At 37.9% G+C, this 25947-nt stretch overlaps 1 protein-coding gene across 3 annotated transcripts in view; it reads right to left on the reverse strand.

The window, feature by feature from the left end:
• Nucleotides 1–10221: 10221 nt before the first annotated feature.
• Nucleotides 10222–25947, reverse strand: part of SERAC1 (serine active site containing 1) — a 55249-nt gene continuing 39523 nt past the window's right edge. For 2 of the 3 annotated variants that reach the window (XM_045544637.1, XM_045544638.1), the window contains 7 exons: nt 19514–19664; nt 18116–18257; nt 16947–17041; nt 15311–15408; nt 13901–14083; nt 11956–12099; nt 10222–10400 (listed from right to left, as the gene is read on the reverse strand). In XM_045544637.1, the coding sequence (XP_045400593.1) occupies nt 10264–10400; nt 11956–12099; nt 13901–14083; nt 15311–15408; nt 16947–17041; nt 18116–18257; nt 19514–19664 (950 nt within the window). In that variant the 3' untranslated portion in view covers nt 10222–10263. The remainder of the gene's footprint in view (nt 10401–11955; nt 12100–13900; nt 14084–15310; nt 15409–16946; nt 17042–18115; nt 18258–19513; nt 19665–25947) is intronic. The other variant, XM_045544639.1, reaches the window with a different exon arrangement.

The raw sequence follows: 25947 nt of genomic DNA on the forward strand, positions 1-25947 counted from the left end.
TTTTTTTATTTTTAGTCTGTCTTTGATGCTACTATACAGGACTTCTTGTGACCTTGTTTATCTTTTTACTACCGTCCTCTGACATGATACAGTTCACTGTGGAGTATGTTAGGTACAGTACTTTCCAACTCAACATTGTCTCTGTGATCCCAGTTAAATTCCCTGGTACAACACAATCTTCTCCATCTTCTTGTTGATTTTTTAAGTTTGTTTCCAGTAAGTGACTGAAATTAGGACATCTGCCCAAGCAATTGCTATAAAAGTTTAAAGCTCAAGTTCAAGACACTTAATAATATTCTCCCTGATGTGCATGTAAGTATATACAAAGTCATGCAGTAAAACATTTACTTTATAATGAAGTCATTTTTGCATGGGAAGGAAAGCTGCAAAAATTATTTATTGGGGGACTAGGGATTAATAAAAACCCTGTAATATTTTTTGAAGTGATTTGTACTGAAGTTGTACATAATACCTATTAAATGTTTTTGCCTTTTTTTTTTTTTTTTCCTAATTGGGCTTATTTCTTTTCAGCTATGAAGACAACCGTGGAATATCTTTGGCTAGCCTCTGTTGTAGAGCACATGCAATTACTAGTTATTCCTCTGAGTTTTTCTTTTGGTTCACATTTTTAACCATCAAATTAAGTTGAGAAAGTAGAAAAGTAACCAGTTGGTTAAGAATTTGACTTGAATCTTGCTAGCAGGGATCATAGTCCTAACATATATAATAACTTTATGCTACATTATCTATTAAGACTTGAGAGGTTAGAATTCATTTTCAGTGGGATCTTATAGCAAACGTATAAAAGCTTCAAATGCTAGCGTAGTTTGAGTACATTACTGCATTGAGGCAGGAGAAAAGAGTAAACACTCCAGGTTCTGTCTAGGTTTGTTCTAAGCTAACTAATGCACAAAATATTGGTCATAAATGTTCTCTGATGATATTCTGGAATAATATGTTGATATGCTCCAAATAGTAAATATGGCTAGTCCTTCCTGACCAGTAGGGAGTACTGTATTGAATTCACAGCACTGGGACTTGGGGAGGAAGAAAACTGCCAGTTGCAGAACCTTCCTTTCCAAAGTAGTAGGGGGGATGAGTTTAAACCTCATTCTCACAGGGGCTTGTCTTGTTCGCCTGAATCGCAATGAGATAATGAGGGTACGAATGAGAATAATTGTTAACAGTTAACCCGCTACAGGGAAGATTTGAGAGAAGAGTTTTAAGAATTCTTAACTATTTTTTAATTTTTTAAAGTTAATTTTATTTTTAGAGCAGTTTTAGGTTCATAGCAAAATTGAGCAGAAGCGTTCCCATCTACCCTGGCCCTCACACAGGCATAGCCTCCTCCACTATCGACGTCCCCCCGCCAGTGGTACATTTGTTAACAATTGATGAACCTACATTGATACATCATTGTCCATAGTTTACGTTAGCGTTGCCTCTTGGTGGTGTACATTCTATGGGTTTGGACAAATGTATCATGAGTGACACGTATCTACCATGGTAGTATCATCCAGAAGAGTTTCACTGCCCTAGAAATCCTCTGTGCTCCACGTGTTCCTCCCTCCCTCATCCCCCAATCCCTGGCAGCCACTTACCTTTTTACTGTCTCCGTGGTTTTGCCCTTTCCAGAATGTCACAGAGTTGGAATTGTACAGTATGTAACCTTTTTAGATTGGCTTCTTTCACTTAGTAATAGGCATTTAAGTTTCCTCCATGTCTTTTCACAGTTGGTAGCTATAGTATTCCATTGTCTGGATGTACCACAGTTTAGCCACTCATCTACTGAAGAACATCTTGGTTGCCTCCAAGTTTGGGCAATTATAAACAAAGCTGCTATAAACATCAATGTGCAGGTTTTTGTGTGGACATAAATTTTCAGTTCACTTGGGTAAATACCAAGCAGTGTGATTGCTGGATCATACAGTAAGAATATATTTAGTTTTATAAAAAACTGTCAAACTGTTTTCCACAGTGACCATACCGTTTTGCATTCCCACCAGCAATGAATGAGAGAGTTCCTGTTGCTCCACATTCTTGCCAGCATTTGGTGGTGTCAGTGTTTTTGGATTTTGGCCATTCTAATAGGTAGGTAGTGGTATCTTGTTTTAATTTGAAATTCCCTAATGACATATTCAACATGTTTTCATATGCTTGTTTGCCATCTATATATCTTCTTGGGTGAGGTATCTGTTTAGATCTTTGGCCCAGTTTTTAATTGGGTTGTTCATTGTCTTATTGTTGGGTTTTAAGAGTTCTTTGTACATTTTGGATAACAGTCCTTTATCAGATGTCTTTTGCAAATGTTTTTTCCCAATCTGTGGCTTGTCCTCTCATTCTCTTGACATTGTCTTTTGCAGTGCAGAAGGATTAAGAATTTGAAAAGTAACAAAGTTGATTTATATACATAGAAAGGATGTTTGCTGATGGGGAAAGATAATTTCACAGAACCTTAAATGACAGTTCATAATTTTATTCTGTGGATTAATAGAAGTAGTTGGTAGTAGAAATATCTAAATAAATCTGTGTGGTAAAGTGGCTAAGATTATAGGCTTTGCCTGGGCCAGTAGCAACTCTTCAAAGCATCTGGAACATAGTTCATAATTGATAGGAAGTAGGAGTCCAACGCCTTCTTCCTGAGGGATAGTTATACTAGTACCATTTATTAAATAACAAACCATTGCTCTTATCTAACCCAGGCGACAGAGCAAGACTGTCTCAAAAAAAAAAAAAAAAAAAAGCAGGGGGGTAGGAGAAGAGGAGGGAGGAAGGAAGGAAAACATCTTGTTTTTTAAATTTATTTAATATTAAGGTGGTTTGCTTTGTGGCCATGTGCAGGACTGATTTTTGAAGCTGATTTCGTCAATATGAAATAATTTTTTTAGTCATAGCATACAAATTTTGTGTGTGTGTACATGAGAGAGAGAGAGAAAGATTGGTTGATTTGATGTGTCAGTTCTGCGACACCCCACTGGAATAGGTCTTTCTGCAAGGCAGATCTGTGGGATGAGTGAAGGCTCTAGTTCGAGCGCCAGTGTGATGGCCTCCCACTATCCCTACCAAGATTCCTTAGATTTTTGTTGAATAAATGCTTTACGATTTGTTGTAAGCCTTTTGTTTAATTTCTACAGACTCTGAATGATTGCTTTTGCTAATTTTGACCAGTTGAATAGCTATCTCTCTGGGGGAGAGATTTCCCTGACTTCCTCATACGGCTGTTCAGAATTCCGAACTCTGGGCTCTGTGTTCTGTGCCATTGGTCTACCTATCACTATGCCAACAGAGCACTGGTCTTATTTCATTTAACTTTGATATCTGGTAGAACAAGCCCTCCCACCATATTTTCCTTTAAGAGTATCTTGAGGCAGGAGGATCACTTGAGGTCAGGAGTTTGAGATCAGTATGAGCCAAGGGCAAGACCTCATCTCTACCAAAAATAGAAAAAAGTAACTGGGCATGGTGGCGACACCTGTAGTCCCAGCTACTTGGGAGGCTGAGAAAGGAGGATCGCGTGAGCCCAGGAGTTGGAGGTTGCAGTAAGCTACAGTCACGCCACTGTACTCTATCTGGGGTGCCAGGGTGACAGATGGAGATTTCTCTCAAAAAAAAAAAAAAAAGGATCTTGGCTATTCTTGACTCTGCATTTTCACATAAATTTTTGAATCAATTCATCAAGTTCCATTTTTAAAGACTTACTGGAATTTTTGACTGTTTTTGACTGGGACTGCATTGGAATAGAAAAGATTTCTTTATAATCTTCAAGAGTCTTCAAGAACATGGCATATTTCTCCATTTAAGGTCTTCACTGATGTTTCCCAAAGTTTTTAACTTGTTATAAAAATTTTAAAACATAGATTTGAGAGCAATTAACATTTTGCTAGATTTGCTTTATATTTTTTCTTTTGCTGAGCTATTTTAAAGTAATTCTGCTATCCTGTTTGACTCTTGAAATATTTTCAATATGTATCTCTAAATAACATCATCTTTCATGACCTTAATACCATGATTATTTCTAACAATAATTCTTATTTAGGCCGGGTGCGGTGGCTCACGCCTGTAATCCTAGCACTCTGGGAGGCCGAGGCGGGTGGATCGCTCGAGGTCAGGAGTTTGAGACCAGCCTGAGCAATAGTGAGACCCCGTCTTTACTAAAAAATGGAAATATATATAGGAAATAATTAGCCGGGCATGGTGGCGCATGCCTGTAGTCCCAGCTACTTGGGAGGCTGAGGCAGTAGGATCGCTTAAGCCCAGGAGTTTGAGGTTGCTGTGAGCTAGGCTGATGCCACGGCACTCACTCTAGCCCGGGCAACAAAGCAAGACTTTGTCTAAAAAAAAAATAATAATAATTCTTATTTAAAATTAATTTGCTATTTCTTGCTGGTATACTTAAATATAGAAAAATTTTTTGTATATTGACTGCATCAGCAAACTTACCAAACTCTCATAAAACTGTAACAATTTTACTATATTTTAATATACCTAATATACCATCCATTAACAGATACACCATTCATATACCATTAAAAAAAAATTTTTTTTTTTAGCAGGTTCTCACTATGGTCTCAAATTCCTGGGCTTGAACTATCCTTCCACCTCAGCCTCCCGACTACAGGTGGAACTATATGTGTGTGTCACCATTCCCAGCTATACCATTATTTTTAAGAAAGTTTCCAGCTAAATTATGACTCACCATCTATTGTGAGATGGAGCCCAATTACAGACATGTTAAAATATTTTAAAACATGTCTCAGAATTGATAAAACATGATTTGATTCTTTTGTATTTTCTATGTAGATAATCATATCATCTGCAAACAATGAATTTTGCTTCTTCTTTCTCATCCTTGTTCTTTGTTGTGTCTTTTCTTGCCTTTTCAGAGCTAGCTAGGACATTTAGTACAATGGTAAAAATGCTGATTGTAGGCATTCTTGTGTTACTCTTGTTTTCAAAGGGAAAGTGTTAATACTTTTAACATTAAGTATGATAATTTTTTTAGATATCCTTTATTAAATTAAGGAAATTCTCCTCCTGGTTTGCTAAATTTATCTTTTGCATGAATGGTTAAATTTTATCAAAGATATTTTTGCACATATTGAAATGATTATGGCTTTTCCTCCTGCCTGTTGTTAATGTGGTGAATTACATTGCTCAATTTTCCAATGCTAAGCAACCTTGCATTCTGGGTATAAATGTAATCTGAAGAGATTACATTATCCTTTTAAACATTGCTGGATTTAGTTTGTCAGTATTTTTCCTTTGGGTTTCTGCAACTATGTTCATAAGTGAGAATGGCCTGTAATTTTCCCTTTTTTTATATTGTCTATATACAGTTTGGTATCAAAGTTTTGTTGACATCGTAAAATGAGTTAGGCAGTACACTCTTTTTTCTATTAACTGGTACAATTTGACAATATTGAAACTATTTTGGCAGCACTCACCAGTAAAGTTAACTGGGACTATGGTTTCCTTGTGAGATTTTTAAATCACTGATTCTATTTTTTAATAGAGGACTGACTAGTCATGTTTTCTACTTCGAGGGCAAGTTGGGTAAACTGTATTTTCCTTGGAATTTTCTATTTCATTTAAAATTTAATAATATTTGCCTGTAAGTATTCATGTATGTATCCCTAATATTGCTAATTTGTGCCTTTTCTGCCTGATTGCTCTCACTTGAGGTTTATCAATTTTATTAGTCTTTTCAAATAACCAACTTCTAGTTTTGTTGAGACTATTTTTTTTATTTCATTGATTTATGTTCTTTTTAAATTTCTTCCTTCTATTTTCTTTGGCTTTATTTCACCATTCATTTTTTTTAATATGGATACTTAGTTCATTTGCCCATATGATCACATTTGAAAAGAATGTGTATTCTCTATTTCTTGGCTATAGTACAGTGCTCTGAATATTCCAGTGGGTCAATTCTGAAAACGTAGAAATCGGGTAGTTCAAATCTTACATTTTCTTTTTTTCTGGTTTGCTTGCTTTATCAATACCAAGAGATGTGTGTTAAAATATACTGTGGTGTCTTTTTGTAGTTTTCTCCATTTTTGCATTATATAATTAGAGGCCGTGTACTCACATTCATACACAATTAAAGTTTACCATTTTCCTAGCGAATTTATTCTTTCATCACTATGAATTGACCCTTTCTCTAATAATTCTTGCTGCCCAAAAGTATGTTTTGTCTGATACAGCTACACCGCCTGTCTTCTGGTATTTGCATGATGTGTCTTCTTCCATCTTTTTAATTGTGAGCCTTTCTGAACCCCCTCATGCTGCAGATGTGTCTCTTATAAACAGCATACAGTTGGTGTTCTCTCTTATCCAGCCTGACATACATATCTTTTAACTGCAACATTTAGCTCATTTACATTTAATGTGACCATTGCTATCTTTGGGTTTTAATTTCCCATGCCATTTTGTGCTTTTTCTTTCCCTCCATTTGTGCCACCTTTTGCGTTTTTATCATTCCCCTTTTTAAGCTTTCCTAGTTTGTGAGTCATTACCCACTATTTTTGTACTTTTATTGGTTATCTTAGAAATTACATGTATCATTAAATCCTCAAAGTCTAGTGTTAATCATTGTTTTTACCTTCCTCCTAAATAATGCAACAACCTTGGAGCACTTCAACACTTGCATGGTATAGTTACTGTGTATTTTAATGTCACATATTTTAACACCCACTCAAAACATTGTTGGCCGGGCTTGGTGGCTCACACCTATAATTCTAGCACTCTAGGAGGCAAAGGTGGGAAGATCGCTTGAGGTCAGGAGTTCAAGACCAGCCTGAGCAAGAGTAAGACCTGTCTCTACTAAAAATAGAAACAAAAAATTAGCCAGGCATGGTGGCAAGCGTCTGTAGTCCCAGTTACTCAGGAGGCAGAGGCAGGAGAATTGCTTGAGCCTAGGAGTTTGAGGTTGCTGTGAGCTATGATGATGCCACAGCACTCTAGCCCAGGTGACGGAGCAAGACTCCATCTCAAAAACAAATTAAAAAAAACATTATTGTTCAATAAAATCAATTTCATTTAATGTATCCAAATAGTTACCTCTTTTTTTACTGCATTTTTTTTCTTGAATCTCAGTCCCTCTGGCTGGGTCATTTGCCTTCTGCCTGAAGTACACCCTGTAACATTTTCAGTAATTAAGGTCTGGTGGTAGTAAACTGTTTTAGTTTACATAAAACGTGTATTTTATCTTAATATTTTAAATGTTTACTATTTTTACTGGATGTATGATTCTACGTTGGCACATTGACAATATCATTCCAATGTCTTCCAGCTTCCATGGGACTGATGACTTCTCAGAAGCAGTAATTTTAACTGTTGTTCTTTTGAACTGTTTTCCTCTACTTTAAAGGTTTTCCTCCTGGCTTGGCTTTTCAGCAGCTTTCCCTATGCTCTATATAGATGTGGATTTATTTTTATTTGCTCGCTTTGGGTTAGTTAACTTCTTGGAACTGTGAGTTGGTGTTGTTCATTAGTTCTGGAAACCTCCAACCATTATCTCTTGAAATACTGCCTCTGAGATGTTCTTTTTCTTCTCTCGTTCTGGTACTCTAATTAATTAAACATGTGATAGTCTGTTCTTTTCTTTTTGAGACAGAGTCTCGCTCTGTCACCCCAGGTAGAGTGCAGTGGCATCATCACAGCTCACTGCAACCTCAAACTCCTGACCTCAAGCGATCCTCCTGCCTCAGCCTCTCAGAATGCTAGGATTACAGGGTGAGCCACTGCGCCCAGTTGTGACAGACTTTCTTCTCTTTTTATTTGCATGTGTCCTTAGCCTCTTCTGTATTTGCCACCATTAGCCTCTCTGTGCTGCATTCTGAATACTTTTTCTGACCTCTCTTCCAAATCACTGATTTTCTTCAGGTGTGTACAATCTAATTTCAACTATTTTTCTTGTCTAGAATCTATTTTTGGTACTTTCTAAAATATAAGTCACTATATAGTTTTCTGTTTCTGAAGATATTTCCACGTTTAAAACAAACATAGTAAGCATAGTTGTTTTATCATCTGATACATCCATCCCAATTGTGTTTTTTGTTTTATTTATTTTTTTGCGGGGGGCTGTTTGCTTAATGTTCCCATTCACGGTATCTTATATCCTTGTATGCCTGGTTATCTTTGACTATTCACTGATTATGGCATTTGAAAAACTATTTGTAGGAATAATTTAAGGGCTGAGATGAATGTATCTTCCTCCTTTGCTTTTGGCAGATGCCTGGGGCCACTACCAGTCTGGGATCCTCTAAATTCAAGTTGTAGGCTTAAGATTCCCTGAGTCACCCAAGAGTAATGAACACAGAATGTTTCCTTCTGGGTCACTCTTATTTTGTATATACAGCCATTTGCAGTCCCAGCTTAACATATGTGTGAGGCTATCAGACTCCTCTGGCAACCCCTGGACTGACTTCCGTCCCTCTCACCTTGGACGTTTGTCAGAACTACAGTTCCATTTCTTGGTGGTTTCTTTTGGCTCTACAAATTATCTCAAAGTGGGACCCTGCACCAAGACACCCAGCTAAGGAGGGTAAGTAGGATCACAAATATAATTCCTGCTCTATGCCCCAAACCCTGTGTTAGAAGAAAGCCTTTTAAAAATTGTCTGCGCAGGCCAGGCATGGTGGCTTATACCTATAATCAGAGCACTTTGGGAGGCTGAAGTGGGAGGATAGTTTGAGGCCAGGAGTTGGAGACCAGCCTGGGCAACATAGCAAGGCCCTGTCTCTACAAAATTAAAAAATTAACCTGATGTCGTGGCGCATGCTTGTAGTCCCAGCTTACTTGGGAGGCTGAAGCAGGAGAATTGCTTGAGGCCAGGAGTTTGAGGTTGCCGTGAGCTATGATAATGCCACTGTACTCCAACTCTGGGCAACAGAGTAAAACCCTGTCTCTCAAACAAACAAAAAAAGAAATCTGTACACAAAAACTGGTACGCAAATGATCATGGCAGCATTATTCATAACAGACAAAAAGAAGACAGAACCTAGATGTCCATCAACTGATGAATGGATAAAGAAATGTGGCATATCATACAATGAAATATTTTTGGCCATAAAAAGGAATGAAGTACTGACACATGCTATATCATGTATGAACCTTGAAAACATCCTAAGAAATATGAAATACCCAGAATAGGCAAATCCATAGAGATAGAAAGTAAACTAGTGTTTACAAGGGGCTGGGGAAAGAGGAGGTGGGAAGTGACTGCTAATAGATATAAGGTTCTTTTTGGGATGATGAAATGGTCTGAAATTAGATAGCAATGATAGTTGCACAGCTCTGTGAATATACTAAAAACCAATGAATTATATACTTTAAAAGGGTGAATTTTATGATATGTGAATTATAGTTCAATAATCCTATTACTCAAAAGAGAAAAAAAGTCTAACATGATTTCCTATTTATTTTTCACATGCTAGAGGTCAATTAATACCATTTCCAAATGAGCAAAAAAGAAAGTCATACTTTATTTAGCCAAAAAGAATCTGAGAATCTTGATGTTAAGTATTGCTAATACATATAATGGCTTAGAATAGTTTTATTTCAACTTTGATCAATAATGCATTAGCTACTGTATCCTTATCTAGGACAAATTACAAGCATAGGTAGCTACAATCTGGAAAGAATTACTATAAGCTAAAATTTTTTTTAAAAGATTTGTTCTCAGCAATATGAAAATGGAAAGATGCAAGGAACTGACCCATACATGAGAACAGGTCTAACAGTTAATACTAGTAATAATGTGTTAAACAAATGTTTAACTGAAAGTTAAAAAACTAAAAGTTTAAAAAACTGACATGTTTTAAAAATTTATAGTACATGGGTACCCAGAACTAAAACAGAGTCCTTTATGTTCTAGTTTATTCTTCTCTCCATTTTAGGTCCTCTCTTAATGGCATTTTTATGGTCAGTTAACAGTGACTCGCCCTTTGGAACCTGCCAGTGCTCTTCCAGGATGCGCCAAGACAGTGGCACATGGAAAGGGGGACTCTAGCCACCAGCAAACCATAAGTAGCACAGAAGGGATTTTCCTTAAGTCTCAAAGGAACTCAATCTAGCCCTTCCTTCTGTGGTTGCTGACTCTGCGTTGGTGCTTACAGTGCTTCAATGTTCTGTTCTCTGCAACACACTCCAGACCACGTTGATGCCATAATGACTATATTTGCATGATTGATTAGAGCTTAAAAAGAGAAAGAGAACACCAAGTTTCTTGCACTGACTTCACATATGAAAAACGGAAGACAAGTGTTAGTTTTCAAGGTCTTTGGCTAAAGTTTCACGGATGAATCGTAAAGTACGTTGATATAAAAAAGCATCCTTTTTCTTTGGCTTACAAATATTCAAATGGTTAACATCCACAGGAATTAGATCTCCGATGCCTAAATCTGAAGAAAACAAAAATGTCAATAAACTAAAGTAAAAATATATGCTTCTCCCTTGTCAATAGCGAAAGAGGCCAAGTAAGTAGTTCTAAATATTGCTTTGGTTATGAATACAGGACTCTTAGAAGATACAGAAACTTAAAAGTTTGTAGCTTAAAACTACATTTGATGAACCTTGCAAGAATAGATTCTCAGTAAGTATAATCACAGTGTTATGCTTTTCACAAATTTTTCGTATATGTTCTGGCCTACTTCTAATTTAATAGTGAGCAGAGCCTGAGCGCCAGCATCTTCAAAACCTCCTTACACCTGCAGGTTTCTGCTAAATAACCCCATAGAGTTTATATTATAAACTTCAGAACAAGCTCTCCTGTCCTGATGAAAAGAATGGGAATGTCTCACATAGGATCCATTCTACACCCAAATCCCCATGCACTCCACCAGGGAAAGATGATTTAGTGCTTGATTGCTTGAGAGACTTGGAAGGGTTTCTGATATTTCAGTCTAATGAAGTGGACCTGGATGGAAGTGACAAGAGGCACTGGTGAGGCACCTAGGTAAGGAATGTGGTGGTAGTTATGAAGGAAGAAGAGCCCCTTGGTGATAGGACAAGGCTATGTCACTATAAGCAGCTGGTTTATGAGATTAACTTTGCATTTGCTTCAAGCTTCCAAAGTCCTTTTTTAAAACATCTGGCAGCTGTTCTTTGAACTCTTCCAGTTCTTTAAATAGTAACTCCTGACCCTACAGCATATTACTTTGAGCTAAAATTCTCTTAGGATCCACTACAAAGTAGTAAGTATTTTTCATTTCATTTAGGTAGTATATAATGAAATTAGGACAAAACATTATGTGGACTGAACACTCATCTGGCAGGCACACCAGACACCGTCTCTGGTGGCAGACTCAGTACAGCTGGGTGCCCCCAGGACAGCACAGAACCCAGCCTCAAAGGTGATGAAGGTTCCCAGGGACAACAAGCAAGTTGAGGAAATGGCTGAGGGAAGGGCAATTGAAATAGTGAAATGTACAGGGTATCTACTATGAAGAAAGTGAAGATTTGGGCTCTACTCTGAAAGAGCCTATAGTGCATTACAATACACTGGAGTAGCAGGTATTGGCCATTTCCCTCAACTCTATGCACTTTAACACTGCTTGAATATTCCACATAAATCTATTTACTAAAGCTCCCACACCTTTAGTTGATTGTTTTAAGGTTTCTACAAGTAACTATCTGTTAAATAAATGCCCCTTTCGATCTAGGTGACAGAAAGCTTTGTACTCCTACTTCAATGCACTAGAGTTCACTGTTGATGAACTTAGAGTTAGCCAATTAACCTTTGTCATCTAATCAGTTAAAGGGAAGGATAATACCAAGGTTATATGTTTGCAGAGAAATTTTAATCTATGGCTGAAAAGAACAGAATTCTAATCTAGATTTCCATAAAACTATCTCCTAAAACTGAGAAACTGGATATAAAAGTTGACATTTACAATCAAATGCTGGGGACAATCAACTAAGCATCTAACAGCCAACAAATTTCAAGAGAGTCAATACCTGCTGATTCCACGGGCACCACATGGAGTTTAATCATGCTCCCAATATAGGTTGGTAGAGTTTCTACAAAACTCAGCACCTGGAAGTTTTTGTCTTTCGCAAACTCCAGAAAGTCATCCTGTAGTGCTTTAAGCGCAGGAGAATCTGTAAGATTATACAGAACAAAATTGTGGTAAGTTCTGTTTACCCAATTCACAATAAAGTGCATTAATCTTTCAAATTTAGAGAGTAAATCAGAATTCTGATTCAATATGGTGGCCTGAGTATACATGTTTATTTTCTCTCCCTGCCAAGAAGCCATTAAGATTCAAGGAAAGGGCTAACTCAACAAAGAACCGAGAAGCCAGTTTTCAGGAAGGAGCGGTCTGATACTCCTGGCTGACAGGAAGCAGTATCCAGGGCAGTTTGGCGCGTGGGACTACAGAGGTCCCCAGTGTGATGGCTGGCACCCCACCCCACCCTTAAAGCCTAGCCTCCCACCAACAAGCCTGTGTTTAGTCACAGAGCACACCCTCCACCCCCTCAGCCTCAAATGTGAAAGGGCAACCAAGAAGCACCAGGTATTAGCAGAAGCCTATGACCTAAAGAAACAGACCAGAGAAACAGAAAAGCTAGCTGCAGAAGCAGCAGCGAAATGAGGAAACAGAAAAGAACATAAAACTCCTCTAATCAGCATCCTTAGAATGATTTGAAAAGATAACAGAGCCACAAAACAAGAAGAGGATATGAGTAAAGACCAACCAGAGAACAACAAAGAGCTTGTAGAAAATAAAATCTGACTTCAAAAAAGTAAAATTCACTGGAAGGTTGAAAAGATAAAATCAAGAAATTCTCCATAAAGCAGAACAAAGAGAAAATATAATCAAAATGACAACTGGTATATTAAGGCTCAAGCCAGAGAGTCCAAATTCTGATTAATAGGTGTTTGAGAGAAAAAAAAAAATGCTTATTAATCAAGAAAAATATACTGCTTTAAAATGAGTGTTAAAAATCTCAAAAGCTCATCTTTTTATATATCTTTTTTTTTAATTTTTTTTTTTTTTTTTTGAGACAAAGTCTCACCTGGTTGCCCTGGGTAGAGTGCAGTGGCATCATCTTAGCTCACAGCAACCTCAAACTCCTGGGCTCAAGCAATCCTCCTGCCTCAGCCTCCCAAAGTGCTAGGATTACAGGCGTGAGCCACCACACTCAGCCTTCATTTATATTTTAATAGTTGATGATTTTCCAAACTCATGGGGAAAAAAGCAGTTTCTTAATAATTTGGAATAATACTTAAAGCAAAATGTTATATAATTTTTCTAATTTTAAGATAATATTAAAGTTATTGCTACACTTGAGTAAATAATGCCTTAAGAACAAAAAAAGAAGGTATCAAAGAAAAGTCAAACCCAAATCAAAAATTTTCCATCAATAATCTCGGACACAATTATATGCAAACAATAAAATATTCAAGGAAGAGCCCAGGCGCAGTGGCTCACGCCTGTAATCATAGCCCTCTGGGAGGCTGAGGTGGGTGGATCGCTCGAGGTCAGGAGTTCGAGACCAGCCTGAGCGAGACCCCGTCTCTACTAAAAATAGAAAGAAATTATCTGGACGACTAAAAATATATATATAGAAAAAATTAGCTGGGCATGGTGGCGCATGCCTGTAGTCCCAGCTACTCGGGAGGCTGAGGCAGTAGGATCGCTTAAGCCCTGGAGTTTGAGGTTGCTGTGAGCTAGGCTGACGCCACGGCACTCATTCTAGCCCGGGCAACAAAGTGAGACTCTGTCTCAAAAAAAAAAAATTAATTAATTAATTAAATAAATAAATAAATAAATAAATAAATATATATATATATATATATATATATATATATATATTCAAGGAAAAAACTTTTTTTCTCCTTCTCCTGTATAACTGATGTTAATACAACCCCCATTTCCTTTGTGACAAAAAGTATTACCCTTGCTGAGTTCTTTGACTTCCAAAGAAGGAAAGAGAAGATAGCGAATGTTAACAGAGTATTCAGCCAAATGTGATCCATGATGAGGGACACTATAAAAAATTATTCCTCTGGTATTGTTTATAACAGTACTCATTTCTGGCTTCTTAGAGGCTTCCAACAGCATCTTTTTGACAAGAAGACCTGGCCACAGAGAAGAAAGAAAACCAATGCATAAGCTATTTTCCTTCCCTCTATTACTCTAAAAAAATTTTTAAAAAATGCAAAATAAGAAGTATACAAAAAGAGATGTTTTCTGTGTACAGTATAATACAATAATTCTCTATACAGAAGTACAAGAAACAGCCTTAAAATATTAACACTTGATAATACTCCTGATCTTCTAGAATTTATAGTACAAGCCTACAAAAAGGTAAGATTCTAGAAACTCATTTGTAGGGCAGACACTTGTATCACAGGATCTCCAGTCTCACAGAAGGGATGTGAGGCACTGCCTGAGCTGGGTGCTCCTGCACGGCATGAATACGCAGAGGCCAGTCTCCCCTGCCTGCCATAACAGTCTGCTAATGACCACCCCTTCAGGACAGCACTAACATTCAAAAATACATGGTCCACCATGGAAAACACAGCTTCTATGGGAACTGCACCTAGGAAGGCACCTTCTCTTCCATCCTCCTAACCCCAGGTTTATAACCAATAGTGAAACACAGAGATCACACAGACGATGACAGTGGGTCTCTGAGGCCACAAAGGGCTATATCCATCCTTGTTGCAGCAAAAAGCTCTGGCTCAGAGTTGGCAATCTTCAGCGTTTCATCCAATTAACTAGGCCAGGGGCTGCAGAAAGGCCATCTGCCAGGTGGATGGTGAGAGTGGGCTGGAGGGACAGAGGATGCAGCTCAATAAGCAAGTACCAGGACCCCAAGAGCAGACGGGCAATCAAACCTCCACTCAGCAGCCCTGGGCCGGCATAGGCAGGCACCAGGGGCCGGGGCCGGGGCCAGGGCTGTGGGCACTGAAGCAACGGACTGCAGTGGTGAGAGGGAGCAGGGAGAAAGAAAGGGAAGCCCCTGGGGCCATCCAGGAATACTGAGGGATATTTACAAGTCAGGCTTACATGAGCCAGGGACTGCTTCTGATGTTTCTTCATTACCACTACACGAAAGCACTATATTGTCAAACCCCTCTCTCTCTTATATGGTTTGTTACAAGTTGTTCCCTTCCAGAAAAACAAATGGCGTGGAAGGAGAGTAGTAATTTTAAAACTCCTAGCCATAGCCAGAAACATTATTTTTTGGGGGGAGAGGGCTGCTATTAAGTAAAACAGAGAGATGCAGTAACTTTAGCTTGGCCACAATGGTTGCCAACAGCCTCACAACAGTCACGTTGCAAAGATGAAGCCACACTTACCTCCCATGCTATGTGATATCCAAATCATTGGCCTATCCCCCACACCAGCAGCTCTGAGCTTCCTAAGAAGTTCGTTGCTTCTGAATGCAATGGACTTTCTGAACAAAACAAAAACAGCAGGCAACACAGGAGGCTGTTGATGCCCCCAATTTTATGATCTAATTAGTCAAGAACTTTTGTTTATGAGGCCAGTGCTACATACTACATTTTGGAGTTAGGAACGCCCTTATTCTCTCCACTTAATTTCTGAAATTGTTCAATCTCTATTTGTAACATATTAACATTGGCATAATTAGGAATATCTAAGCCCAGAACAGACCATTCATTTACTAAACAAGCATTGTTTCAGCATCTAATATGTTTCTCGCAATTTTTCCAGGTCAAACCTGTATCTCACCCCACCTGCCCCCAACCACTTAGGATGTGGATGTCCTTTCTCATTCCAGAGCCTGACAATGAAAGCATCACTAAAGACTATGCTCTCTTTTGTGAGTTTTAGTCCTACATGTATTTATGCTGCAAATATTAAGCTTTCATCATTTTGGTTTCTTATTTAGAAATGCTAGGAAACTATTATAATCAGAGAATTCAAATAAAGTGATTTTTAAACAAAAATGGAACTTAAAAACTATCTAGTCTGAGAGTTTCAAATTGTTTATCTGTAGTTAAGTATCTTTAAAATAAACGTTCTCCGGAGCTCCTCAGGGTAGAACAGGGAAGGAGACCTGGGGTTCTGCTCACTCACCCGAAACACCCTTCTCAGGCACATATGTAAGGTCCACTCACAAAGCAGTTTGATAACACTGATTTAGACCAACTCTCCCAATCTGCAGACAAAACTTCCCAGACAAGTTAACTGGCTTGTCTGAGGCTGCACAGTGAGTGAAATGTAGGATCCTGCTACAATCTCGGTCCTATAACACTCCAGTGTTCCTTCCTGTGATGCAAGTGGCACAGAGGACACACAAGGGATACAGCAGCTCATGTTGCTCAGCATCCTTTTCTTTGCTTACCTTAGACAACATGATTGTGAACACAGAAGCAAAAAACATGACTTTTACTTCCAGTACAAAAGGAGACTTTGCTATAGAATCCATAGTCCTTAACTATTAGAACAGTTGTAAATAGCCAGGCACCGTGGCCTGTAATCCTAGCTTGAGCTCAGGAGTTCGAGACCAGCCTGCGCAAGAGCAAGACACCATCTCTGCTAAAAATAGAAAAATTAGCCAGGCATGGCATGTGCCTGTAGTCTCAGCTACTTGGGAGGCTGAGGAGGGAGGATTGCTTGAGCCCAGGAGTCTGAGGTTACAGTAAGCTATGATGAGACCACTGCATTCCAGCCTGGGAGACAGAGCAAGACATTATCTCAAAAAAAAAAAAAAAGGGAATTTTTGTAAATGAACCACGTCAAGAGGCCAACATTCTGACATTGACAATGTATCTAAGCCTTCTACTATTTCATTGTTTATTTAGAGCTAACACCTTCCAGAAGGAAGAGGAAAAAACGTTAGGTTAGTTTTTCATAAGGAAATCCTATCTGTGGCATCAAACGTAAGAATCATTTCCTATCCCAGAGGATCCACTTTTGTGGCCTGAACTCTTCACCTTCCTCCCAGTCTAAAATCCCCTCTGTTACCTTTCCATGGGGCACCTTGCTCTCCAGTCACTGAGGGTGGTGTCATACTCCACAGATATAATCCGGAGAGCAGGACAGTCTCTTGCTAACCATGTCTAAGTAAAATAAAAGGAACATAAGAACATGTATGAATTTCTGCCACCCCAATTACTGCCTAGTGAAATTTATAACTTGAAATTTGTAACTAAAGACCTCTTGCAATATTGTCAACTAGTTAAAGATAGTACTGGAATAAAGTTTGAAGGTGACTATAAAAACAATTCCAGCATTTTATCTTTTTCATCTCTGGTCACAAAGAGGTATCAATAATTATAGCATAAGGCCAATGAAGATTTCAAGAGATTTTTCTCAATTTTAATCTGCTACAGCTAATAGCAAGGCCTGTTTTTTGGATTCTATATCAAATTGGCTTTTTGAAAGCATTTAGTAGAAAGCTATTATCTCAGGATAGACAGTATAGTCTGACAGACTTGGGACCTGAGGTACTAATTCAGAGCCACCAATAATAATAGTCACAGTTCTGTTTTTGTGGATTCTGGGTCTACTGTCATCTCTGTACTTCAGTGTCACCAGAGAAAATGTGCAAACCACCCTTTCCATTTGCTAAGCCTTTGTGTGAATGAGTAAGAAGTAGCGGAACAAAATCCTGGAAACTATTCACTCATATATGCAGTACTGCTTTTAAGTGAGCTTTAAGAAAATTCCATTCAATGAATTCATTCCAGAGTTAAGGCTCTTTGGAAGAAATAATGTCAAAGAAATTCAAAGTAGAATTCCTTCTTCAAAGTCTATTTTTATAATAATTAAGACCATAGAATTACAAATATAATTGTGGTTATACTGTGTTTTTTGTATTATATTTCAATGGAAGTGAACTATTACTGGCTCTTGCCCCTGGTTTTTTACTTGATGGATTAAAAAATAGTCCATGACTCTATTCTTTTAAAGTCATAGACTGCACCCTAAACAGAAATTACTTAACACAGGGTGACCAGCCCAGCTGTTATCATAACATACTACAAGTGTCCCTAAATGAAAGAACTGCATGGAAAAAAAAATCCCAGTAAAAAGAGAAAAATAAGCAAGTCACAATGAGGGACCCAAAAGCCAAAGACACATTGGCGTGTCGTGAGATAAAGGTGGTCTGCCAGAGTCAGCCTTTTCCTTACCTTGGGCCAACACGTTGTATACCTGTCTTCATCCTCTAAAGCCTTTTCAATCACAACCTGCTCACTGTCCTGCTGGCGCCATGTCTTGAATGCTGCTCCCATAAGGCCATGAATAAAAAGGACATCTGCTTTAATGGGCTGACTAACAGGAGAGAGTTTTAAAAAGAAGCAGAATAAGTGCATTTGGTAAGAATCTACACAGCATTCTCTGCGAACGGTGCTTTAGCAGTTTTATGTGACATAAAATAAAACTTAATTAGAGCAAGCTTTACAAGCACAGGTTTGCTGAGGAACCCTAGAAAGAGTTTTGGCAAAGACATACACAGAGCATGCTTGATGCTCTCTCTCTAAAAATGGAAACATATTTAGCCAGGCAGACCCACCACAATCAATCATAATGAGCTTAGTGATCAATCAAGTGACAGATGTCACAGTTAGATTACCCTCTGAAGAATTCCATGAGAATATCCTACAAATCAATGAAAGTATTTGAGAAATTAAATAAGAATATGCTAATATAGTTTCTAAATCAGTATGTATGAGATTTTCAAAAATGAAAGATTTTCAAAATGTATTAAGGAAAATATATTTATTAGAAAAAGAAAATGAGATTTTAAAGTAACATTCTTTCTTTGGATTAGGACACTAAAACTTGTAGATAGGGTCTTAGTTGCAAGCTATGTATAGTACACACTCAATTATGCAACACATATAAAATATATTACCATAATATTTTATTTATAAACAAATTAACCAGGGAATCCGTTTTTCAAATTTAAAAGTTTTTTGCTATTTTCTGAGGTATTTTTTGAAAAGTACCCTAAGAAAATCCAAGAAATGTGTAAGGTTTTCATTGTGATCCTTTCTATATTGTCTCAGCAATGATACAACCAGATATAGTTACCACAAATAACTTTAAGAAGGAGCCTGAGTCAAATGTATGACCACTCGGTCTTTCCCACACGTGCTTTAGACACCAGCATCAACACTCTGTAGTCCTTTGGGTTTTAGGCCCAGGCTGATTTGGCTGCCTGCAGACAACAATGTTATATTTCCTTCTTATTCAGACTGATTTCTAGAATCCAAATCAGTTATTAACTCAGATCTAAGTAAAAGTGCCTTGAAACAAAGAAAATGCGTATTACAAAGTTTAAGTGCAACACTTTATAACAGGTGACTGCAGCCTTACTGCAAGGGCTTATCGTAAGCCCTTTGTGAAATAACCTGATAATCCAGCTAGTTCACATACTTTTCACAACCATCTTCAATTCTTCTGAGGTTACTACAGACAAACTGTTTCAATAAACAAGATATTTGACTTACAAGGTATTTAACTTATCTAAAGTATGCAGAAATAAATTAAAAATTTAAGCCCTCTTAGGCTTTATGTTTTCTTACCTTGTTCGATGCTGGGGGTGCAGCACATACACCCCATCCTGATATTTTTCTTGCACAGTTTCTCGGTCTAGATTAGCCAAGATTCTGGCAGCATGTGAAACCTTCATAATGTGGTGAGATTTCATTGCTTCTGCCACGATGGAAACCCAGCCTGGTGAAAAGAACATACATCCTCAATACTGACATGAATCTGTCTCACATTGTTGGGAGTGGATTCAAACTGAATGTGATGGAGACAGGCAAACCTCGAGTGTCTGCCCTTGGTGGAAAAGCTCAACCACTGCACTCTCATTCTACCCTCCTAAGATCCTCAGAGTCCCACGACATGATACTGTGACATCCCCAACCACATACCCTTTAAGGGATCTCAAAGAAGGAAAGAGGGGTTCAAGAGCCATTTTCGTTATTTAGAAAATCTAAAACAAATTGCATTTACTAGCGATGAGGTCACAAATGTGAACAAAATAGTGTGCTGTTTTGCTTTTTGCAAGAATTATAAAACTCAGTGGGTTAATACTAGTTATTTCATCCTGATCAGCAATCATATCAACGGCCTTTAATACAACTGAAGAAATTATTTCTTAACAATGGATTTGTTTGATACACAAATGTCTTGTAAAACTTGGAGTTCAGAAAAGAAAAACCATTTTTTAAAGAGAGGCAAACACTCTGATTCGGGGGGGGGAGGCAAGGGCAATATATGTAACCTAAACTTTTGTACCCCCATAATATGCTGAAATAAAAAAAAAAAAAGAAAAAGAGGCCAGGCGCGGTGGCTCACGCCTATAATCCTAGCACTCTGGGAAGCCGAGGTGGGTGGATCGCTCAAGGTCAGGAGTTCGAGACCAGCCTGAGCAAGAGTGAGACCCCGTCTCTACTAAAAATAGAAAGAAATTATCTGGACAACTAAAAATATATAGAGAAAAAATTAGCCGGGCATGGTGGCGCATGCCTGTAGTCCCAGCTACTTGGGAGGCTGAGGCAGTAGGATCACTTAAGCCAAGGAGTTTGAGGTTGCTGTGAGCTAGGCTGACGCCACGGCACTCACTCTAGCCCAGGCAACAGAGCGAGACTCAGTCTCAAAAAAAAAAAAAGAAAAAGAAAAAGAGCAAACAGAAAAGGCATGGATAATACTATATATTGTATTATTTCATTTTTTTGTTTCTGTTTTTAAAACTTTATGTATATAAATATGTATAAAAGTACATGCGTGCACATATACACACACAAAAATCTGGAAAGATATACCAAACTAATGACATTATTACTTCTTAGGAGGGAGGTGGGCTGGAAGAGATCTATGTAAAAAAGGTAGGTTTAGCTTTTTTGCTATATCTGTTTTCTGAGGTACTTACAATGAGACTCTATTTATATATTATTTATATAACATAAAATAAAGAACATAGGCCATGAGGTCAGAAAGACTTGGGCTGAAATTTCTGGTCCCCTGTTTACTTGCTGTGGAACCTCAGTCAAATTATTGAGCAACTCTGAGCTACAGGAGGTTTTAATAAATGTATGTGAAAACACTGGGCCTTTTAGCAGGCCCAGCAGGCACTCAACAGATGACAGCTGTTCCTACGTCCTTCTCCCACTCATTATGACAAGTGTTGTGAATCACTGTGACGGTGAGAAGCCAGAATTTAATAATCCAAAAGAAGCTTCAGACCAATTCTTTAACAATATCCAAATTTATAAGGTCAAAAAATTCCTCTTCAAAATCTGTTAAAGATTTTATAATAATAATAATATTTTAAAATTCTACCTATAGAATAGAATATACAAGTATATTGTTGTTATGTATAAAAATATGGCTTTATTGTTAATGGAGTCACAAGAAAGGAAACACAAGAAAAAGTATGGTACAAGCCATCTCTGTGGCATTCTTTAGCTGACAAAACATTTTCACAATGCCCAAGACAGTCTGCCTTATAACAAAATATCAAACGCCCTTTGATAAACTTGTGTCTTTATTTAATGTTTTAAAATTATATAATATCTGAATGCAGTCATGCACCACATAATAATGTTTTGGTCAACAACTAACCACATATACTAAGGTGGTCCCATAAGATTATACTTTGTTTTTACTGTACATTTTCTATGTTTAGATATGCTCAGATACTCAAATACTTAGCGTTGTGTTACAATTGCCTACAGTGTTCAGTACAGTAACATGCTGTACAGGTTTGCAGCCTAGGAGAAATAGGCTGTACTATATAGCTTAGGTGTATAATAGTAGGCTGTACCATTTAGGTTTCCGTAAATACATGCTATGAGGTTTGCATAAAGAAGAAATTGCCTAATGATGCATGTCTCAGAATGTATCCCCACTGTTAGCTGATGCATGTCTGTACATGTTAATTGTAAAAAACAAAGAAATAACTAAAAGCAGCATTTAATGACAAAAGTCTTGCTTTAGCATTCCCATCATTTCCCAACTCCATTTATATCCTCAGAATAACCAAAATTATAATAGAAGTTTGGTGGACACCCTTCTAAACCTTTTGAAAAATGCAGTTTATACATATACATTATAGCTCTGCATGCATAATTTTTACCTAAATGGAATCAAACTATCCCTACTGTTCTGTGCCTTGATTTCATACCTCAGCAGTATGTCTTGGAGTGCTCTCTGTATACATCAACTTCACTCTGTCTATAATAACTATAGCATTACATAGTATGAATATGCCATTGTTTATGTAACCATTATTCATCCTGGCAGACATTTAACTTGTTTCCAATTTTTCCATACTATAAACAATACTCCAACGTTCTTAACCACAGATCTTTAAGAACACCCATGAGTATTCAGGTGGAAGAAGTTCCTGGAAGAATTACCACTAGGTCAAATGCTAAGTCCCAACAAAAAAACTGCATCAATTTACACTGTCACCAACAGTGTATGAGAGGGCCAATTTTCATACACCTTCACCAACGGTAGATATTATCAAGCTTTTTAATTTTTGTAAATCTGAAGGCAAAGATTTGCAGATCTGATACTGTTAAGATTGATGTAAAATAGATAAAAACAGGTAAAGATAACAGATGCCTAAGGAAAAAAATAAAACAGGGTAAGGTAGCAGAATTCAAACTGGAATACTGAAAAGTAATGGGAGCTGAGCAAAACAAAGTACAGATAACTCTTTCAAAAGCTAAGCTATAAAAGGAAGGAAAGAGGATGGATGTTGGGGGAAGTGTGGAGTCAAGACTTTAGTTTGTTTTTCACATCTTCTTCTAATGTGTGTTGATCAGAAGGTCTGGCTGAGAGGGCGCAGCTGACCATAAAGACCAGGAAACGGTGGCAGTTCCTGAGATGGTGAAGAGAGACAGGACCGAAGCATGGCTGGAGGCCTTATAAAAGTGGCATCTTTTCCTTTTATCAAAATGAGAAAAGGAAAGAACAGAATTTGTTCATTTGGTAGTGTGAAATGGAGGAAAAATTTCTTTTAGGGCTTCAATTGTGTCAGTAAAGTGGGAAGAGAGGTCATCTGCTGAGAAGGAACATGAGGAAGGTTTGAGTAATATGGAGAAGGTTTAGAATAGTCATTGCTAAGAAAGTTAAGGCATGTTGACTGGAGAAACATGACTGCTGAGTCCTTTAATTTGTTGACCTCATAAGCACAGTGACAACCAATCTACAATGATTCTATGCTCAGCCATAGAAAAAGCAGGTGGTAGACTTCATCTGGGACTGAGGTCTTCACCAAGGGAGTGCTAAAAGGACAGAATGGAAAGGGAGCTGTAGGTACTGGCAAGAATGTTACTGAAATGATGGACCAGGCATTGAAGCTGGGTCAGGAGGGAAGTGAAGAATAGAAAGGACTGATGTTTTGGGAGAGAATAAAGGGGTCAGTGCATAGGTGATTTCAGCAGAGAAGAAAATCAGTCTTATGGAGTAGATGCAAAAACAAGCCTGAATGAGAGGAGGATGTGCTCAGAGAGCTGAATTACTGATTTTTAGGTGAAGTGCTTTCAGGCAATGAGTAAGTTCAATGTATGAAGTGGGAGTGGAGTACTAGACAGCACAGGAGCAGAGAAGGAAGTCACTGAAGATGAGGTCATGCAACTGAGAGGCCAAGGTGGTTAGTGGGCTGTCCAGGAGATGCTGAAGTCAAACAAGAGGGCTGAGGACTCAATAATAGTGATTTTTTTCTTTAGTAAGATAATTGACTTGATCAGGTCTTTGTCCTGCTTTGAATCCTTTAGTCTCCATCCCATCAATGAACCTGAAGATAAGTCAATAGAAATCATCCAAAGTAAAGTACAGAGGGAAAAAACTGAAACAAAATGAACAGAATCTCAATGACCTGTGGGACAGAATCAACAGGTCTAATATACATAGTCTAAGAAGAAGAAAAGAGAGAAAAAAGGACAAAAAGCTTAAATATTTAAAGATATAAAGGCAGGAAAGTTTCCAAAATTGATCAAAAACATTAAGCACAGATTCAGTCAGCTCAGTGGACCACTGAGCAGGATAAATATAAAAACAACACCTAGGCACTTCAGAGTCATACTGCTGAAAATCAAACATAAAGATCTTAAAAGAAGCCAGAGAAAAAAAGACACATTACATACAGGAGAACAGAAGTGGGACTAAGAAGAAACTTTTCATCAGACATTGGATGCCAGGAGAGACTGAGATGATATTTTTAAAGTGCTGACAGAAAAAAATAATGCAAAGTGAACAAAGAATTTTTTATCCAGAAAAGGTATATTTTTCCAAATATAAAATAAAGGCAAAGACATTTTCAAAAAATGAAAGGTGAATTTGTTGCCAGCAGCACCCAAGCAGACCCAATATACAAAAAATACTTGACGAATGTCTTTAGGCTGAAGGGAAATGATATCAGACATAAATTCATATATATAGAAAAAAAGGAAGAACATTGGAGATTATAAATAAATAAATATGAGGCCAGGTGCAGTGGCTCCCAACCTGTAATCCTAACACTTTGGGAGGACAACGTGGGAGGATCACTTGAGGCCAGGAGTTCAAGACCAGCCTGAGCAACATGGCAAGACCCCTGAGTCTACAAAAATAGAAAACTTAGCTGGGTGTGGTGGCGAGTGCCTACAGTCCCAGCCACCAGTGAGGCTGAGGCGGGAGGATCACTGTAGCCCAGGAGTTTGAGGTTGCAATGACCTATGATGATGCCACTGCACTCTAGCCTGGGTGACAGAACAAGACCCTGTCTCAAAAAAAAAAAAAAAAAAAACCTTCATATTTGAGGTGATGGATATCTCAATTTCCCTGATTTGATCATTACATAGTATATATACATGCTTGCATCAAAATATCACCTGTATCCTATAAATATGTACAACTATTATGTAATCCACAAAAACTTAAAATTTTTAAATAAAAACATTGAAAAAAGAGGCTTCATGCAGCATGAATATGTGAAGGCTAGCCTGCCCTTTAGCCTCTGCCATGCGAAATGCTAGACACCAAAGTCTGGCACCTTGATCTTGGACTTCCCAACCTCCAGAACTGTTGAGAGAATACATTTCTCTTCTTTATATATTACCCAGCCCCATGTATATGGCCTCAGGTTATAGTAGCACAAAAAGGATTAAGACAATTGTTAAAACAAAAATAACAATAATGTTGCCAAGTGTGGTGGTACATGCCTATAGTAACAGCTACTAGGGAGGCTGAGGCAGGAAGATTAGTTGAGCCCAGGAGTTCCAGTTCAGCCTGGGCAACAGAGTAAGACCTTGTTTCTAGTTTCTAAATAAATAAATAACAACCACATATTCCGAAGTTTATAACATATGTAGGAGTAAAATACATTATAACAATACCACAAAGAAGGGCAGGGGATGTGAAATGAATTACAGTGTTGTAAGACTCTCACATCACACCAAAACGTAATGGCTTAAAACAAAACAACAACAACAACAAAAAGACTCTCACATCATATCAAGTGGTAATGATATTAATTCAAAGTAGACTGTGATAAGTTAAGGATACAACCATTAAAAAATATATACAAATAGGTCAGGCACAGTGGCTCACGTCTACAATCCCAGCACTTTGGGAGGCTGAGTCAGGAGGATTGCTTAACCCCAGGAGTTTGAGACCAGCCTGGACAACACAGCAAGACACTATCTCTACAAAAAAATTTTTTATAAAAAGATAGCCAGGCATAGTGGCCCGTGCCTATAGTCCTAACTACTAGGGAGGGTTACTTGAGCTCTGAAGTTAGAGAGTGTAGTGAGCTATGATTGTGCCACTGCACTCCAGCCTGGGCAACAGGGCAGGATCTTGGCTCTAAAAATTAATTAATTAAAAATACACCAAAACTGTACAGAAAACAAAAGAAAAGAAATACCAATATAAAAAATGTTCAAGTAATTTACCCAAGAAAAGTCAGCAAAAAAGAGAAAAAGATAAAAAAAACCTGAGGGGACAAATGGAAAACAAT

The sequence above is a fragment of the Lemur catta genome, chromosome 2 (assembly GCF_020740605.2).
Source record: "Lemur catta isolate mLemCat1 chromosome 2, mLemCat1.pri, whole genome shotgun sequence".
Lineage (NCBI taxonomy): Eukaryota > Metazoa > Chordata > Mammalia > Primates > Lemuridae > Lemur > Lemur catta.